General features: G+C 35.9%; 1 protein-coding gene across 1 annotated transcript in view; it reads right to left on the bottom strand.

Moving 5' to 3' along the window:
• MYOM2 (myomesin 2) overlaps positions 1 to 20,556 on the bottom strand; it is a 70,738-nt gene that overhangs the window by 17,290 nt on the left and 32,892 nt on the right. Inside the window, exons 16-27 of the mRNA XM_034060654.1 lie at positions 19,417 to 19,538; positions 17,033 to 17,220; positions 14,426 to 14,552; positions 10,998 to 11,176; positions 10,692 to 10,806; positions 9,983 to 10,139; positions 9,775 to 9,881; positions 7,770 to 7,814; positions 7,172 to 7,308; positions 1,700 to 1,844; positions 1,530 to 1,589; positions 105 to 172 (exon numbers count right to left, since the gene is read on the bottom strand). Coding sequence (XP_033916545.1) covers positions 105 to 172; positions 1,530 to 1,589; positions 1,700 to 1,844; positions 7,172 to 7,308; positions 7,770 to 7,814; positions 9,775 to 9,881; positions 9,983 to 10,139; positions 10,692 to 10,806; positions 10,998 to 11,176; positions 14,426 to 14,552; positions 17,033 to 17,220; positions 19,417 to 19,538 — 1,450 coding nt within the window. The remainder of the gene's footprint in view (positions 1 to 104; positions 173 to 1,529; positions 1,590 to 1,699; positions 1,845 to 7,171; positions 7,309 to 7,769; positions 7,815 to 9,774; positions 9,882 to 9,982; positions 10,140 to 10,691; positions 10,807 to 10,997; positions 11,177 to 14,425; positions 14,553 to 17,032; positions 17,221 to 19,416; positions 19,539 to 20,556) is intronic.

Below are 20,556 nucleotides of genomic sequence, written 5' to 3'. Positions count from 1 at the left end.
ACTATGAAACTTTCATTTTAGATATCAAAAACTTTCCTCACATTTTCCTATCTCAATTTTTAATCAACACATTCTAAAAAGAAATTTCAAACATGTTTCCTCACCTTACAAGTGAGTAAAACTTCACATTCCTCTGACACTTTCCAATACAAAAACTCTAAGAAGTGGGGACCTAAGAAACAAAATTGTCTTGAACACATGGTAGAATAAAGAGTACCAGAAAGATGCAGTGAAAGAAAGAAAAAGGATGACATTTGTAACATCCTGACACCAGAAGGATGATATGTAAAACAGTGAGATAAATGAGTTTTGTAAATATGCTTATGCCCAATTGAAACTAAGAATAGGAAAGAAACTAAGTAGCTCCAAACTAGCTTACGAACAATGTCTTTAATGCAAAAGGAACTGGAGAATAAACAAATGTATCCAAACACCTAATAAAATGTTAAAATCAAAAATTCCATGCCAGACATTATTTTACCAAATTCTATAAAATTAAAAAACATATTAAATGTTATGAACAGAACAAGAAATATTCTTTTTACACACTGAGGCTCCGATCCTGTGAATACACACATACTCAAGTAAATTAACTGCCATTCACAGCCTTCTAAAAGTTATTGTGTTTACTCATGTCAGTAAATTTATGTTTTAGTGTCTGCAGGATCAGGACCCATAATTGTAATACCCAGATCTAGGAGGTAGCAAAGTCCCCAACTTTCCCTTAAATGACTGAGAAGTGAAAGATCCTGTGAGTTTATGCAGTAAGTGTTTTTAGCTTTTTTATTCAAATCTACAACCTTCACCCCCATCCCCCCAACCACCCCCCCCCCAAAAAAAAGTAGAATTGCATTGCTTATGTAGAGAATCTTAAGTTATTTATAATAAATATTTTTAATTATTATTATTACTTTCATCTTAAAAGCTATCTGCTTACCAAGTGAAAATTACAAACTAGAGCTCAAACTCAATTTTTTACTGATTTCATAGTGATAGAATTCTGATTTAGATATCCAACAGTACTTTTATCTGCAAACAATATGATAACAAGTATATAGCAAACTCTGTAACTGTGTAGCAGCTATCCAACAAATATGCATTTAATTCCTGCAATTTTGCTTGGACAAAAACCACAGGAACAGGCTTTTAATATTCCTTGTCTGACATTATGCTGTCTACTCTTCCATCAATTACATTGAAGCGGCATACGCTTAAGACTAAACGCATTGAAATGTTTTGTTGGGTCAGACTTACAGTAGGGACACTTCTCATAAATAGTGAGTAAAAATAACCTCTTGTAAGTATTCCCACTTCATTTCTTTACTTCGTGGAAGTTCTGTCACAACTTGAACGCATCATATGACAATGTTAGAAAAGAAGATCTACCAAGGGCTGAATGTTTCCTCACATTGTGCAGTACATTCACCTTCTAATGAAAAATCATTGGAAGCTGGAAGCATTTAGTATTCAGCAGGGATGCATCATTAGCTACAAACTGTGCCCAAAGTCACCCATTTACTCTGTCTTACCTTGCTTCCTGAGAAATTCCTTTTGCTGGAGCTGAGATTCAGCCAATACTGCCTTGAATGCTAAATTTGAGAAGAGGTGAATGAAAAATGAGTTAGCCACTAAATTACTCAAAGAATAACTGAAGTTCATTTCTCCATCAGTTAAAGTTTCAGTGTTTCAGTGAACATACCATCTCCTATGAGAACTAATGAAGACTGGTTCTTGGCCTTTCCATCTTGAATCTGCACTGTGTAGGTGCCTTCATTGTCTATTGTAAATTGGTCCATCACCATTTCTATAATGCCATTTGAACGGTCACAATTTATTTTATGCCTCTGAAATAAAAAAAGTAATAGCTTTAGTATAATGCAAATTACATATGATTCCATATTGAATTAATCATGTTTCACATCCCTGCCTCCACACTCAACCCTTTTCATGTCCTTTTAAATCGTAAACTATTGAAACAGGGCTGTGCTTATGTATCTGTTGTAGAAGGTCCTACTGGTGACAGAAACCTCTGTATGCAGCTGCATTTGAAATCCTCAGGTCATCATAATACTACTGGTCTGGATTTTAAAATAATAGTTTATGGCACTATGCATGTTTGAAGAAAAGCTTTCACATCCAGGCTTTAGCTGCATTACAGCTTCCAGTTCAAGAAGGGGTTTTGCTAGGCTGAAGCACTATTCCCAGCAGAGTCCAGAAATAGTTGGAAGCATTGTGTTCATGGATACAAATGGAGACCTCCAAATAAATCCATCACAACAATTTCAGAAGGTCATCACTACTAAATATCTCTGACACATAAGTGGCAGCTCAATATGGGATCTTTTTTTTCTCACTAAAAAAGTAAATTTAGGAAGGGTATAATGTTTTGCTCATCTAATGCTGGTTATCCTTTTCAAAGAACACTGAAGTGCAAGACTATGAGGATAAGTAACTTGTGCAAATCCAACAAAGTTTCTGGGAATGAAAAGGATCAACCAAGTTCAGCAAAGGAGAATCAGAATTCTATCAAAACATATAGTTACCTGTTGAAGTGCTTGCAGAATACCCAAAATATCAAATATTGACTTGAATTCAGAGTTAAATATGCTGTTCATTGTTTGTGTCCTTTTTGTGTTTGCTTTCTATTAAATATTCCAGAAAGATAAAATATTTGCAGGCATACTCAAAGAAACAGAAAATTGCAAGCAAATATTGGACAGTACTTGCAAAACACGTGTTTTGAATATGCAGGTGTTAGTTTAGATACGATTATCTTTTACTAATGATCTCTTTCATTTGGCAGCTAACAACCATGAAGGCTGTGTCCTACTAACAACAGTGATATTTGAACATCAACTAAAAAATTCCTAAAGCAAAGTAAAAATAATCAACAGAAGTTCCTTGATGAATACTTTTAGGTAAGCATTGTAGCCAAGGATATTACACAATAACTGTTCATTCATGATAGGACCATCTAGAAATAGTTCTTCACAGTAAATTATAGAACCTGATACTGTTAAAAGGACACATGTTGCCTTATGAACAGAATGCTTTGGTTGACCTTTTTATTGGACTCCAAACCTAGAAAAACCTAGTTTAAGCCACAGGTAAATAAAGTTTAGGAAAAGAGAAGGAAAAAAGGAAGAAAATTAAAAAAAGCTAGTAAAAAACCCACTTATTAAACTTTCTGGGACCACATCCTTAAGTGGGAGAACCTTTAAGTACAGATTGAAACTTAGTAGGAATGAGCCCACAGACATATCTGCTTCAGGTTTGAGAGACACCACCTGGCCAATCTCAAGAACGGATTCACTCTGGACAACAAGCTCTCATGAGACCTCACTTGGAGTACTGTGTGCAGTTCTGGTGTCCTCAACATAAAAAGAACATGGAACTGTTGGAACAAGTCCAGAGGAGGGCCACGAGGATGATCAGGGGACTGGAGCACCTCCCATATGAAGATAGGCTGAGAAAGTTGGGGTTGTTGAGCCTGGAGAAGAGAAGGCTGCGTGGAGACCTCATAGCAGCCTTCCAGTATCTGAAGGGGGCCTACAAGGATGCTGGTGAGGGACTCTTCATCAGGGACTAGTGACAGGAGAAGGGGTAATGGGTTGAAACAGGGGAGGTTTAGATTGGATATAAGGTAGAAGTTCTTTACTGTGAGGGTGGTGAGGTACTGGAATGGGTTGCCCAGGGAAATTGTGAATGCTCCATCCCTGGTGGTGCTCAAGGCCAGGTTAGACAGAGCCTTGGATGACATGGTTTAGTGTGAGGTGTTCCTGCCCATGGCAGGGAGGTTGGAACTAGATGATCTTAAGGTCCTTTCCAACCCTAACTATTCTATGATTCTAAGAACAGTGTAGACACAGTCATGATGTTCAGCATTCGTTGCTGGTACTTTCAAATACACAAATAGTACTAGTTTAAATCTTAATAGGGTAACTGAAGAATGAAGAAAGATGAAAGATAATGGAATTAACAAAACAGTAGCCAACAGACTAATCAGGATTATAATGTTTTAAATAAATTATTTAGAGGGAAGAGACTGAGGTATAACATTTATATAAAATAGCAGGGGAAAATACTCCTATAATTTGGGTATGCACTTTCCCATATATAGTTCAAAGAAAGATAATGTCAAAGAATAAGAAAATATTTGATTAATGAGGAAATAAGCAGCAAAATTACTTATGTAAGAGTTCATCTGTAAGAGTTGAGGAGATAGTCAAGGTAGGTTAAAAAGATAAGTTATAGACTTCACGAAACTATCAAAAAGGGTAAATTCAAATTCTCGCTTACAGAATCTTGTCCACAGAGATCAAGGACAACAATTTCATTCATTTTATGAGTTTTCAGGGAGAATGTTAAATTCATATTTGCCAGAAGCAGAAAAGGAAGAGCAAGATGTATGTTTTAATCTGATCCTTTATCACATTTCTAGAACTTTTTTTCATTTCTTGCATTTGGGTAAAAGGAAAAAATATTAAAATATTAAAATGACAACTGATTAAATGGGGTCTGGTTTATTCCTTTCATAGATTATTCTAAAATCTTACAGAAACCATTCCTTGTTAGGGCCTACAAGGAAAAGTTTTTCACTTCAGCCAATGTCAAGAACCAGGCTACAATTCACTGGCATATAATGGTCTACTGAACATGTTCACTGACTGTAGCCCAGTCTCCAGGCAGGCTTTAGAGTGTAATTAGGCTTCTAACTATTGCCATTATGCAGCAAGATGAAGTTCAATGATTTTATGGGCACCATAAATACTCGGGTTTTATGTGACTTTCCACAAAAATATCATCAGTCTCCAAACGTAAATGTCACCTGTGGGTTGCTAATTAAAGAGGTGAAATAATGCAGCTCCACTTCAAGACTCTCTCTGATGTCAATGCTTCCAAAACATATGCAAACTAAAAATAGCTCGTTCTTTTCCACTAACATTACTAAAACAGAATATTGTCATTTCAATAAATCATAGTCAGTAATATTCAGGTTTTCAATGCTATAGTTTATTACTTCTTAAAGTAAGAAAAACAAAAAAGTATTTTACTCAGAAACACTTCTTTTTCCACATGTCAATATATAATTAATAGTAAATGCTCTCTTTGTTATTATGGTATAAAAATGTTGATAAGCTTCCCTGGCTTTGCATCCTCAGGAATAAACTGAACCTGTCAAACAGCTGCACTGGAGATGTATTCCTCACAGGAAAAGATATTTCCAGCACTTTATGCCCAGTAGATGAATCATACTCCAGCCATCAAACATATGACCCTTGCTTTCCTCTCAACCCAATCTGATCACTTCTTTGTTTTTTTTTTTCTATGAAAGGTCTTTCTAGAGCTATAAAAATGCAGGAAGGCGGTGGCCTGTCCTTTCGTCTCCATTGCAGCCATTTAAAGCCCATTTAATGTCCAGGCCAAAATTTAAAAAATAAAAAATAAAAAAAAATATGGAAGTAACACCATCTAAAAGCTTTACATTTATGGGTACTCTTGCATTTCCAAGTGCCTCCCACTTTCTATGTAAAACTAGTAGCATTAGCCTCAGAGAGAGGGTCTCTGGGAATAGCATGTGTTGCCAGTTTGGAGTTCAAAACTTGAAGCAGCTCTTTTGGTTTGAAATGTTTTCATAAAATATCAGTGCACTATTTTTAATCAGGTGTGTTTAATACTGGTCTGTGTCTCATTTCTTCTCTATGGCTGTTGGTCATCGACATACCCAAAATGAATACAGAATTCTGAATGTTAAAATTTGCTCTCTTTTTTTTTTGTATGAATAGTCTCACTCTGCAACAGGAAATTAATACTGCAAAAAAGATTCAAGTTAAAGAATGGCATTCCTCATGTGTTATCAGACCTGAAGCAGCTATAGGATCCAGGTAACTATAGGCCTGTCAGTCTGACCTTGGTGCCAGAAAAGGCTATGGAGCAGATCATCTTGAGTGTCATCATGTGGCACAACAATGTGTACAGGACAATCAGGTGATCAGGTACAGTCAGCATGGCTTTATGAAAGGCAAGTTCTGTTTGACTAACCTGATCTCCTTCTATGACAAGGGAGCCCACTTAGTGGATGAGGGAAAGGCTGTGGATGATGTCTACCTAGACTTTAGTAAAGCCTTAATACCATTTCCCACAGCATTCTCCTGGAGAAACTGGCTGCTCGTGCCTTGGGTGGCTGTTCTCTTTGCTGGTTAAAAACTGTGTGGCTGGCTGAGCCCAGAGAGTGATGGCAAATGGAATTAAACCCAGTTGGCAGCTGGTCACAACTGGTGTTCCTTAAGGCTCAGAACTGGGGCTAGTTCTGTTTAATATCTTCATCAGTAATCTGTCGATGAGGGTATTGAGTGCACCCTCAGTGAACTTGTGAATAACATCAAGTTGGGTGGGAGTGTTGATCTGCTTGAGGGTAGGAAGGCTCTGCAGAGAGATCTGGACAGGTTGGATCAATGGGCTGAAGCCAAATATACGTGACCCAGGTGCAGGGTCCAGTTGTTGAACTTGGGTCACAGCAACCTCATGCAATGCTGCAGGCTTGGGGAAGAGTGGCTGGAAAGCTCTCCAGTGGAAAAGGACCTATAGATGTTGGTCAACAGCCAGCTGAATCTGAGCCAGTTTGTGCCCAGGTGGCCAAGAAAGCCAATAGCATCCTGGCCTGTATCAGAAATAGTGTGGCCAGAAGGGCTACAAGAGTGACTGTCCACCTGCATTTGGCACTGGTGAGGCCACACCTCAAATCCTATGTTCAGGTCTGGACCCCTCCCTATAAGAAAGACATTGAGGTGCTGCAGTGTGTCCAAAGAAGGGCAACGAATCTGGTGAAGGGTCTAGAACACAAGCCTTATGAGAAGCAGCAGAAGGAACTGTAGCTGTTTAACCTGCAGAAAAAGAGGCTCACAGGCGACCTTATAACTCTCTACAACTACTTGAAATGAGTGGTGGACTTGGCACTGCTAGTTTAACAGTTGAATTCAATGTTTATAGAATCATAGAACAGTTTGGGTTGGAAGGGACCTTCAAAGGTTATATATACCAATACCCCTGCAGCCCTTTAAGGTCTTTCCCTACCTAAATGATTCTATGGCTCTATTATTAAAACAGAATAACTATTAATGCAGAAAGGTTTATTAAAATCACACATATATAGTACTGAATATATACTTACATCACTGTTTTCAACTTCTCTATCATTAATAACAAATCTGAAGGTAGAATCTGGTGATAAGCTTTCAGCCTGAATCCAGAAACGAACTTGTCCTTTCTCAAGAACCTCATAAGCTAATTCTGATTTCAGAGGTATTGCTGCAAAAAAAGCAATCAAAAGTCAATAATGCATGAATTCTTGTGAGAAAAAGGACTACCATAGTAAAATATTAGTATTTGCCAATTATTTATGGAATGTTGTCTATAGAATATTTTTTTTTGCAGGAAAAATACATCTAAAGCCATCTTTGGCTGATTTCTAAACTAATGTCTCAAAGAAAGAAAGAAATTTGAAGCTTATAGTTTTCAAATTGTTTAAGGAATTGGCTAGCAGCAACTTACAGCCTTCAGCAAAGTTAAACTTCAAAAGACTTTTAGGCAAATATTATTTTATTCAGTGCAAGTGAATATTCTTCTAAATGAATGGAAAGATAAGGAAGCAAGCTCTTCCATGAAAAATGAAGCTGCCATTGTTTCAGGAAGAATCTTTTTGGAACTCCAACCATTAGTATGTTATAATTCTTCTAGAAGTATCAAATAGATTGAGATCTTCAACTTACTTGGATTCTTTATCTCATGGCTTAATGCCATCAAACGTTCAAACTCTGGAATTAAGAAAAATACTCATGTTTTAATTTATTCTGAAAAATACAGTCAGAAAACAAATATCAAAGAAGGTATATATCAGCATCAGCATATAATCTTAAGTCTTATATGTTAGATTGCCTTCAGAAAATGATTACTAAAAAGAAATAATAGTAATATTTGAGAAACTTAAAATTCTGATACATAGATTTAGACAATTTCATTCATCTTCATGCACACCCTCTCATGAAAAATAATCTAAACAAGGGATGAAACCTATTTTAAGCTTTCTATTGGATTTAAACAAAACATGGGAGGCAATAGCTTCTGAGCGCATGAGATTTCTTTATCTACTTACTTTCTTTCTGACACTGTACCTGAAAAGCTTGGTTTACTGTGGCAGGAAACAAGATTGAGTGCAAGTTAGTTTGAAAAAGGTACAGAAAGTTCTATTTAAGCCACTGAATCCTAATGAAATCTGCATGAGAGTCTAGAAATCACTGCATTAGAATTTCATGCTAATCCAATTTATCGTATTCATTAGTAATAAAGATTTGTAAGATGAACATTACTGCCAATTGCAAATTTATAGATAATGAAAAACTAGAGGAAATTAGCAGGGATTTATGATATGGTCAAGAATTTAGCAAAATTACAAGAGAATTTATAGCATTTGACAAAGTAAATGGAGAGTAAAGGAGTGGGTTTTGGTTCCAAGATGAAAATATGGCACTTGTGCAAGGATCCAGTACAAATAAAGGTGTAATTTTGAATGACAGATATGACAAGGAAAGACATGGGCTAAGTGTCAGATGGGAAGCACCTTCAGTGCTCTTCTACAAAAAAAAAACTTCCACTGACAGTGGCAAGACTTACAGACAAGTTTCAGAGTGATGCTTCAAAACTAAACCAAAGGGTCAAATGTATATCTGTCTTTTCCTACAGTACACAATAGAAAATGAAAAATATTATAGTTTAGTTTCCCTAGAAGAAGCAGATATTGGTAATAACCAGGAGTTCACATCAATGGTCCATGGCCTGGAGAAACATTTTTTGTGGCTTCACATGGGTTTATTCTCAACACCTATTACGGGTGGAAGGTTTGACATGGTTCATACAGTGATAAAGCCCTATCTGCTATCAGGCTCACACTCAGTCTCACCTTGTCTCCTTAGAAAGAAGGCAAGTAGAGAGATTTTCATGCTTAAGGACCTGGGCATAGCAATTATAGACTGTGGACTGGGAAAGCACCAAAGTAATTTTTGTGCTATTTGAAATCAGAGAAGGCCCCTGCCTTGCCTTTCACCTCAGCACCTCTCAATGGTAAACCAAAGTCAGCCTAAAGCAAAATTCATTGCAACTCAAATGAAAAAAAGCTACAGTGAAATAAACCCAAACTAATTTAAAAGTAAACCAAATGATCATTCAACCCAATGTATTCAGATGTTAAAGCAACATCTTTTTCTCACATTCTTCTCACTAATTCTCTGCATCTAAGTTTTATGAAACTATACCTAGACCCTCAAGGTCTGTCTCTATGTTGGGCTCCATTATAAACAAAAATCTGATGGTTACTTTAAAACTAACAGAGAACCAATTATTATGAAATGTAAAAAACTATAAAGTCAAAGCACAGCAAAAGCAACAAATTAGAAAAAGAGATTCACAAAATAATTAAAAAACTGAACAATTTCAGACATGTAATTGAAAGTGTAACAGACATTTACAAACAGCATTATATCCCAGCATAAGAAAAACCACAATTCTAATTGGACATATTTATTTATTATTTTTTTAAGAGAATATTGTCTTAAGTTATGCCCACTTCCATTATTGTGATAATCACAAAAATAAGGACTCACACAAAGCTTGTTCTGCATAGGAAAGAATGTGAGAGTTGTGGGATTTTTTATTTTTTCTTGGACAATTTTTAAGGCAGTTGAGGTGATAAAATGAAGATTTAGCTGATGAAAACCTTACCTTCATCATCCATAACAAAGCTGGATGAAACTCCATCTGTGTCAGTAACTGAGATAGAATAAGTTCCCAAGTCTGATTTATCAGGATTTTTGAAGTACAGCTTCGAACTAAAATCACCAATAAAGGGTATAATTAGCAAGCTTTCTCATGTTATTGGGATGTTTAACATGACAAATGTCTAATAATTTGGTAGACTGGCAAGACTTACCAACTTCCTTCTGTTTCAATCTTAAACTTATCAAAATCATCAATCTCCTCATATGATTTACCCCACACAAAATGAGATGCATCTGTAGCTTCTTTGCACTCAAAAGCCAGGTAAATATTACCTTCATCATCCACACCTGAAAAGATTTCTTTTGTTCCTGCAAAATAGGAATTAACTCACATATCAAGGTAGCATTTCTCTTTCGAGCTACAATTCAGAAATTACTAAAGCCCATGCAAATTTTGACCATTTTCACTAATAGGTACTTGCAGATATTACTTGCAGATCTTGAAGCCTGTTTATGTCATATGCTGACTCAGCATCATAAACTAGCACAATTCTTACACTATACAAGCAAAAAAAGAAAAGGAATCTTAAAAATAATAAATTCTTATTGAGAGGCAAATACATAAAATGAAAATTAATATGAGATATGAACAGTTTAAGTAAATTAATTTCATTATCACTCTTGAAGCATTAATAAATGTGTGGTCATACTTCTTTTTACTCACAGCAAGTAAAATATGAAGCCTTGAAGACCTCTGTATCCACAATATCTTTTAAGTTTTTATAATATTTAAGTTTTAAGCCTAAAAGCTTCTTAACCCTTGAAATAATTATCTATGCTACAATATCAAATCAGATTGATTAAAGTCACTTCTAAGTATTTCAGAATTTCAGAAGCAGAGGAGATAAAACAGTTCATTACCTGGCCGTGCCTCGACAAGCACTGGTTCGGATATTTCAGATGACTTGCCTATCCCACTGTCATTTACTGCACGAACTTTGAAAACATAGCTATGGCCCTCTTGTAAATTAGTGACCTTTAATAAGATAAAGAGCAAAGCGAGTTTAAAAGCAATCTAAACTCTCAGTTTAAAAGCAATCTAAACTCTTACATTTATTTATATGAAAATGCTACTGAAGTCCAAGTTCAAATACACACCTTTTCTGCACTCAGTTAAAAGGTTTTTGAACTCAGTTTTGAATTAACACTAACTGATGAAAATGTTACCTTAAAATAGCGCGTTGGTGTAGGTTTTTCATTAGCAGTGATCCAGTCTTCTGTATCTACTTCCTTATAGTCCACTAAATACCCAGTAATAGGGCTTTTGCCTTCATACACAGGAGCTTTCCACAGAAGAACCAGGGACGTATTTCTAACCTCACAAATGGTGAGATCATAGGCAGGACCTAAAACATTTCAAATATAGGAAGTTCACTTCAATATAATAACGTTCTACAAACTGGCTGTGTAGAGGTGAATTTTGTTTTGACTGTGTTTGCTTTGCAAAATCTCATCCTTTACAATAAATCTGGTATATGTGGTATTTAGGTCATTTTTCCCTCATGGCTGTATACAGCAATACTTGCTTTATGCAGTGAAGGACATTAGTATTCTGAAGCACACATTCTTAGCTAGATCTCAGTAACTCCATTTTAACGCAAACCTAATCATGCAGAAAATCCATGCAGTTTAAAATTTTCCAACAAGTAATAGAGGTTGCTTGTCTATTAAATAATTTCACCAGTCCATATCAAAGTTGCTTCACTGAGCCTGACTCGGGTTCATGATTTGGCATCAGGATTTTTATTTTTTGTTGATACACTTGAACCATGACCCTTCAGACTAACATGATACCCACTGGCACCAGTGGACTTTGGATCAGGCTTCTCATTCTCTGACAGAAGATGATGTGGATAACGATAGCCAAGAACTTCTCAAGAGGATATATGTTAGAAGAACTCTTTATGCCCAAAATATCCAGACGTTCTATGAATAAGTGAGAGTTCATAATTTTGTATCTACTGAATTATGTTCTTTATACTACACTTTCATTTTTCTTCACTGAACTGTTCCAGTGCCATTCAGTTTAACTTGTGGCATTTATTTTTTTTATATGATCTGGATATTTATTTATACCTGCAGGCTATAAAGGCAGAATTATATCAGTTTTCTACAGTGGTGAAAACATCCATGACAAAATACTGATATTTGGTCCAGTTATGTGTAGTTGGAAGCTTGTTTGTTGTGTTTCTTGTGCTTTAAATTTAGAGTAAGGAAACCTGAAAGTACCTGAGAACTAGGGATTTATCACTGTTGTCAGTTTGGCCTACTTCTCCAGAACAACTCTCACCATTTAAAATAAATAATAAAAAAACCTTATAAATAAACCTGATTGCCATTACAGCCTACATGATGTTAACCAATGCTGAATGAACATGAAATTTGTAACAGATGATATTAAGCAAATATACAGCAAAAAAAAAAACTCTTTTCTTTTTAGAAGTTTTTCCCCATATCAGACAAGCATATTTCAGAAAAGAACATTTAAGTACCTGTTACAGACCTTATAAAGATAAATAATAGATTTCTGATGGAAAGACTGTAAGTTTCGAGTCTAAAGCCTTCTTTCAGGGCTCTTCAAAAATCCTAACATGAATGTCTATATATTCACAGATAATTAAAATTCCACTGGCAGATTCACCTGCTAGAAATGTAGACAGTAGAAGAAAATGTGTAATGAAATATGCTCTATTCTGAGGATTGTGAGACCACAGATGATTTGTTTTTTCAAGTCATGTAAAATATTTCATTAGCTATCATTGCTAACTCACAGAGGCTCACAGAGATACGTGATACTAGAGTTCTGCAGGATGAAATAATTATGGGCTCTGGGCAAAGAACACATTACTTATGCTGGAAATCTTGCAAGGGGCTTTGGCCTTTCTAAGGAAATCTCCCTTCCATATCAAGAGGTGGAAGAATATTTCGTTGACACTAGGAGTCTATTGCAGTCACATTACATTAGTCTTCAGTTTCTTTGGTAAGCAGGAGAAGGTCAGCCTCTTTCTCCCAGTCTTAAATTTCAATTATTTCTTTTCATTTTTGCTAAGCTATTGTTTGAAAACTTATTCTAAAAAGGGCTTGTGAAATATTTTAACAGGTTTGGTAATTTGGAGAGGAATGGGTGTTTGGTTTTCTTAAGCAGGAAGAATGCAATATTCTCTGTTCAACTAGTTTCATAATGAGAACAAAGTAATCAGCTAAAGAGTAGAAGAAAGGTCAGATTGTTCATTATGAAAATGGAAATTTCGCTCTCTTCATTACATGAAAGTGCCTTTTACTTTATTTCTTTATATATAATTTAAAATGAAGTCTAATCTTCACTCATTTGCACACTCAGCAGTTTCACTGATATTTTGAAAACACTGTAGAGAGTACAAATCGGAGAGCCTTTAAGGAAAATAATTATTCCACTGAGGATGCATTTAAACTAAATAATACAAGATTCTAAGAAAATGTAGCTAAAACAAAGGGAGTTAAGGTCAGGAGATTAAACATTTTGTTATTGATAGCTTTGTCATACCATTAAATCCAGACGATATATAAACTCAGAAGAATTTAGCTAGAAATTGTGGAGAACAACTCTCTGACAAGGTTTTGTAGAAAAGAATGTGGGCATTAAAGAAGTACACTTGCAACTCAGAATAACAGTATTAAATAAAATAAAAAAAAAGAAAGAAAAGGAAAAAGGCAAGTAGAAGATGATTTGTAAGCAGGCAGACAACTGTGGCATCTGGTGGTACCATTTCTTCGCTCAGCATTGAAAAATCTTTATTTGAAATAGTGTCTCCAGTTCCTGCACTGCCATTGGAGACAGACATGAGCCGACTAGAAAAAGTTCAAATATCAGAAAATTGTTCACTTGGAGATAGGAAATACATGCTGTATGAGAAAGAATGCATGAGCTGGATTTTGTCAGCTTAAAGGGAAAGCTGCGAGTCTGGAAGTCTTTAAACACAGAGAAATGTTTTTGGAAAGATGAAGAGAATAATCTCTTCATCATGCCCTTGGTGAACAGGACAAGAAGCAAATTGGCTTAGATTGCAGGAAGAAAGGTTCACAAATACTAGAAAAACTTTTTAAACTGTGAACATATTAAGATTAGGAATAGATCCTCTCCAAAGAACCTGGACTCTTTCATGGATAAAGTCTTTAAAAGGATAGATTAGACAAGCCTCTATCAACATGATCCTGCATGTGGATAAGCAGTTGAATTATATGACAGTTGATACCTCTTTCCTAGTAAATTATTCCATTTGAATCAGCTCATGAACTTACTGAGCTGTTGTTCCAGCCAAGAATTACTTTTTACATATAGCATAATTACTTTTTACATGCAACATAAAGAAGAAAACTGACATTTTCCTGCCACCTTACGCTAATTATGCCTTTTTGACATTACTAAAAATTCCAATAATGTCATCAATGGGGATATGAAAGCAACTTTTAACAGGAGATCTCAGAAGCAATAGCAATCTCAACAGAAATAGACATCCAGCAAAGTTTGCCTGGAACAATACGCTTGTAACAATACACTGACTGTGCTTTAAGGAGGATGAATTGAATTGGATTTCATGGGGAACTAATAGACTTACCAGGTTCTGGCATAGTCCAGGCTTTACATTTAAAATGCTCACTAGGATCTGAAGGTTGACCTATTCCAACCACATTTGCAGCAGCAACTTTGAATTCATAGAAGGCATCTTCTATCAAATCCTCCACCTTTTTTGAGAAAACCATTCAATACATCAAAATCCATAATTTATATTATTTTAATAAATTAAACACAAATGAGCATTACTTTATTAGTTACCAGGCCTTACTGCTGTGCTGGAGCACTGGAAGGATTTATTTTGAAGATTTTACTCTTAAACAGAGTAATGCAGAGATCTACACTGTACTTCCATGTTTCAGCTACATCATCCTAAGAATAACAGCACTCACTATATTGGTATGAGAGGCTTTAAAAGGTTAGAGCAAAGGTCCAGGGAGCCCAATCAATGAATAACAACTAGGAGATACTTATGAGTGACTGTTCTAACATGAAGTATCTTCTTGCATTTCTTATGAGTGGCTATTACTAAGACATTCACTTCAGAAAGAGTTTAAATGGTGTTCTGGTCTAAAGAGTTCACTGTGGACATACAAGGGAATCTAAAGGAAAAGGCAACACAATTAGTTCCACGGTGTACTAATTTAAGCTCGGGAAAGATTCTCTTGGTATTTTTTTCTTGCTTGTATGCATCTTTCTCTTAATATTACTTACCATTCCAAAGTGAGGAAGTAAGCCCTGGAAATGGGATGACGGGTACCCATGCTATACCTCTGCAAGTATCCCTGGTAAATGAACCCTGACTTACCTAGTCAGTCCAACAAACCATCTCAGATTTTGAAGTCAAGGTATACAAGTTATAAGGCATGAACTTCTTAATACCCTAAGCACCACATGATAGCAACCCTTTTCCATCCTTCATTTTCCAGTCTGTCTAAATACAATAAACAAGTCTTCTACACCTCAGTCCTCTGCATAAGTTTCCCAAAGTTATATCTAGTCACATGTCTCAAGAGAAAGAGACAGCTGAGGGTAGAACATATAGTGGAGATAAGGAGCAGTTTTAGATTTTTATGAATAAATAAACTATAACTATATTAACTGGGAAAATGTAAAAATGTGAGATAAAAAAGAACTTTAGTATGATTTTTTTTTTTAATGGTAACAAACATACGGTGGGGTAGTATCAAATACAAGACCAAAGAAAACAATGTAAGCTAGGAAAAGTAGGCACTAGTGCAGTTTAGACAGAATTCCTGAAGACATAGGGCTGTAGAGTGTAACTCACAAGAAAGAATAACAGTTTAGCCTGTAAAAATGATTTTGAAACCTCAGGCTGTTAAAGGAAAGAGTATTTGTTGGGTTCCCATAGATTAATTTAATCAGAGGGTTAAGCCTTTAGTGATTTCCCAGTGCTACACTGTATTTCTCAGTGCCTTCTCTATTTGCAGTATCTCATAAAATACTCTGTGCTACTAAAAGCTGTCTTACTTTTATTTCCCATCAGTATTTCAGATTCCAGTCATTCAAACTAATGTATGAAGATGCACCTTCAGGCACAAATACAGTTACTGGCAGGTATGAGAATTAAATATCCAATTAATTAAACTCTGAATGGTTTACCTTAATTTACATTACTCATTTACAAATGCATTAAAAATGAAAATATCTGAAGAGCATTGATTTGCAGTATCCTTTCATGCCTATCCTTCATGTCTTTTTTTATTTCTTAATACCCATGCTGCATCTGCTATGTCAGAGATATGCCAGTTATAAACTCACTCACAAGCATATATACACCTGAGTACTGCTGGCTGTGCATCAAGCATTCTTCTTGAGCTCATCTGCAGCATTATTTTCTACTTCAGTGTCAAATATCTGCTAAAAACATATTTCTGCCTTGAGTTTTATAAGAAAGTTGCTGACTTGAAGAAATACTTTTAAGAAACATTTAATAAACTCTGATTAATTTAAAAAGTATCAGACTAATTAATTAGTTGTTATATTCTATATTCTTAAACTTTTCTCATGGAATTTCGCATGAAAATTTTCCTATTTTAAGAAACATTGAATACATCGCAAGTCCAACTAGAAGTAATTTATTTTAAAACTAAAATTATCACCCTGCCTGGCACTCTGGAGGGGAGGCAGTAAAACATATTGCTAGGTTTATTCATATACTTCCCTTTCCAGCTACAGGCAGATTTTGGGGGTAAGAACAGGGACAGTTACAGTTGTTCACAGCCCATCTGCATTTCACTTACAAGTCTTCAGTTCTGCAGACAGTGTGTTCATCTGTTCTGAAAATGCTTCCATCTTTTGTCTGCATGCTATTACAGTAATACATATAGTGCTCATTAATGAATATAGTTAATGAAGCATTTTATAGCTCATCTTGTTCTTTGTGAAAAATGTGCTTCACACCTTTTTCCACAAACATAACCTCTCTGAATTGGTCTCAGAATTTCTTAGCAAAGGAAGACATTAATTCTCTACAGTTTATAGGTATGTTGCACTCCAAAATACATAATGAAGGTCCTGGTTTTAATGTAGTATTTAAAGAATTTCTCTGTAAGAAAGTAAAACTCTGCCAAAAGCAAAGAAATAATACAAATCAGCTCTAGAAATGTAAGTATTAAAAAGTACCAACCGTGTAAATTGTCTGGGTAATAAGGGAAGAATTGACTTCATGCCAGTTTTGATGATTAGCTTCCCGTTTATCCATATAATAACCAAGGATTGGTGAACCTCCACAGTACCTTGGTGCTTTCCAGCCAAGGGTCATTGAATGACCATCACAATTCAGAAGTGTGATACCATGAGGGTATGATGGACAAGCTATAAAGAAATAAGCAATATGAGAGTTAGTACAGAGTCTAAAATACAGCATTGTATAAGTTGTTTAGCACTTTTTTGTATTCTTTCTGTTTCCTGCACTGTACTGCTATCAGTTGCATGTTGGTAACAAAGTAGTTGTATAGCTATTAATCAGAAGTAATTTTATATCCAAACATAAATGTGGAAGTTTTGAAACATCTGTGTAATGCCCTGCCCTCTCGGTAGACAGCAGGAAGGAAGAGATTATCTGTGGTATAGAAATGGTAATGCCAGCAAAAATGTTTTCAGACCAGATATTATGCTAGGAGACTGAAAGGGATCTGAAGATCTTTTCCTAAGAAACCAATAATTTTGGAATATGGTAAGACCTACACAATAATTAAAAAAAAAATGCCTATGAACTTCAGTGAAATGAAGTTATATGACTGTCTTATCTATGGCCTTCATGGTTTTCCCCTCCTATTTCCATATTATATGCTTGCTTCCCACTGAGAGTGCTTTCTGCCCTATAATGAGTAGAAAATATTTAGATGATCACTAGCTTAACCTTTGCTGAGGCAAAAAAGACATTTCCTTCATGAGTTTAACTGTATGAATTTACTTCCATCTGTAGCAGAAGGAGAAATATCACCCAGGCATCTTCCTAGAGATGTATAAACTCATTTTCCTTAGTTTTTTACACCCCTGCTACTAGCAAACACCCTTTCCACCAGGCACTGTTTTGTATTTGCCACCTGTGCATGTAAGTTTGCCTGAAGATACCCCTTTCTTAACACTGTAGTGCTGCAGTCAGTAAGGGTACATGCAGGGTAAGCTCCTGCCACTAAAGCTCATTGGATATTTTCAGTTGAATTACCACTATAAATTCAGAGAATGTGACTTACCTCATTCAGAATAGAATACATTAGCAGAGGCCCTTAATACAATTCTTAATTTGTAGCTGTACTGGTGATCAGCATGAAAACACAGAGTAATCAGCAAAACTCTCATTTTGTTCTTTTTTTAAAATGTGGCATTATACTGAGAGGCCATAAAATGTGGCCTTTGCAATTATTACCACTTCTTGGTAAATAAGCATGACCACAGCGAACTCCTATAAATGCCCTTAAAAAATACTGTCCAGTGGATTCTGTCCACTCTAATACAGGTCACCTTTAAATAGCCCTGTGAAAATCGTGTTAAGGCTACTGAAATGGATAAAAGCCATCCACATCCCATAGCTGTGTGTAAGATCTGTATACTCTGTGTTCAGTGACATACACCATGCAATCCTCATCTTCAAAACACACAGTGACAAAATAAAAGGTGCAAGTGCATTTATGACATAGGAGTGATATGTGTGCAAGTGTCCACGCACCACCTACCCATATGAGACACACTTTGCCCTAAAAAAATCAAATAAAGATTGTCAGTAACATCTCATCCAAATTTATCTTATAATAGCCATTCCAAATTACAGATCTGTTAGAAAACTATCTCTGACAAGTATACCTATTGGTCTTCTTCTCCAAGAACAGGCCATTCAGGTGGGGAAAAGGTGTTCTACTTTAAAATGTTCAATATGAAACTGAAACTGTGCAGAAATGAAAAATGGGACAGAGTAGCCCAAATCTGTGTACTTTTTGTTCTAAGTAATTATCCAGCCTTTCCCTCAGCATGCATCATACCCACTGAAGGTTGCACAATGGATTGTTCTTAGAGTGAAATTTTGTTTGCAGGGTACCAGAGGAGGTAGATTGCTTCAACCTGGAGCAGCCAAAGGGACTTTTCTGTTTGTTTCAGCCCCACAGCAATAAATTTTCCTGAAACTCTTCTAAATGAAGCAGATTCTGTGCTGAACCTATCTGCACCACTGCAAATTATCCAGAAGCTACTTGTCTAACTTAACCAAGACTTACCATTTCTTTATGACAGCTGAGGAGCAGAAAGCACCTTGATCATTACAGTGAATCTGACCCAATATTTGTAACAGACATTATGCATAACATCTTTGGTTTTTAAAACATTTTGTTTTTCTCTAGAACACATCCCAGAGCACAAACGTCACTAAGGGGATGTACTCATTGGCTGCAAAATGTACTGTTACCACAAATGAGACCAAAGGAATTGATTGCTGAAAATGTTACTCATTCTTCAAACCTGAACCATTCTATGATAAAAGAAACAAGAAGCTGAGTTGCAGAGATTCATACTTACTAAGGGCTGCCTGTACTGTTATAGCCTCTGACTCCTGTGAATTTTCACTGAATCCTACAGCATTCACGGCTTTCACACGAAAGATGTACTGCTGTCCAGTTTCCAAACCATGAACAACAAACCTGAGTTTAAAAAGAAAGGTATTAGTATACGCTTTACAGGTACCATTCTGTACTGTAACATGAAATCTGGGCAACAATCAGAAAGCTCAGCATCATGAGTGCTTAACAAAGGAAAATATTTCCAAGAAGGAAACCTTAATACAATGATACAATGTAGTACAATGCAGTTAGATGGGATGCTGGAACAAAAGTTGCAGTACTTAAGTTGCTAGCACTGATCTACCACTTAGAGTCAGATATACTATAGTATATTCCCTCTGAAATTTGGCTCATTGAATTCTAATCTATTCTGGGAAGGGACTATATTTTTCACTGTGTTTTCATAGTCACTATCAGAAAGAGGTGACAGTTTTGATCTGAGGTTCTAGGTAATTATTGTAGCAGATAGAACTATCCTATTGCAGGATATATTCACATAAAGCAAACATTTTGGTTTGGTTTGCGTTTTCTTTTTTTAATTATTATTATTATCTTTGTGCTCTCCCAGTCCCTTTGATCAAGAACTATTCTCTACTTTTTCTTTGATCAAATTTCTTGACTACTTGATCAAAGGATTCAGCAGAATACAAAGTCACACAGAATTAATAACTGACAGAATACACTAAACAACATAATGTGCTTGTTATATACCCATAAGAAAACATAAATTGCACATCTAAACTTTGCATTTGGTGAGTGATTCCAGCAAAAGTAAGAATGATTGTCACAAAGGAAATTAATTGAAGAATCACATAATGAAGTGTGATGTTTTCAGGAAGCAGTAAATAACCATCAGAAATACAGACAGGGCTGGCATCATGAAAAGGGAACTAGAAACAGGGGCCATTGTCTTTTACCCACAGATGTAGCAGGTCAGGGATCCCTGATGGTTCTGGGATGGGACACTTGGATTTCCTGCATAGTATTATTAGCAGCCGCAGCACCTTCCCCACCATGTTTGTAGCAGACATGGCCAGCCCTTTTGCCCTAATGTCCATGGGAAAGCTTCTGAGTTCCCTCTCTTTCTCATACTCTTGCT

The sequence above is a fragment of the Melopsittacus undulatus genome, chromosome 3 (assembly GCF_012275295.1).
Source record: "Melopsittacus undulatus isolate bMelUnd1 chromosome 3, bMelUnd1.mat.Z, whole genome shotgun sequence".
In the NCBI taxonomy this organism is placed as follows: Eukaryota; Metazoa; Chordata; class Aves; order Psittaciformes; family Psittaculidae; genus Melopsittacus; species Melopsittacus undulatus.
This window is presented reverse-complemented; position numbering and strand designations above follow the sequence as displayed.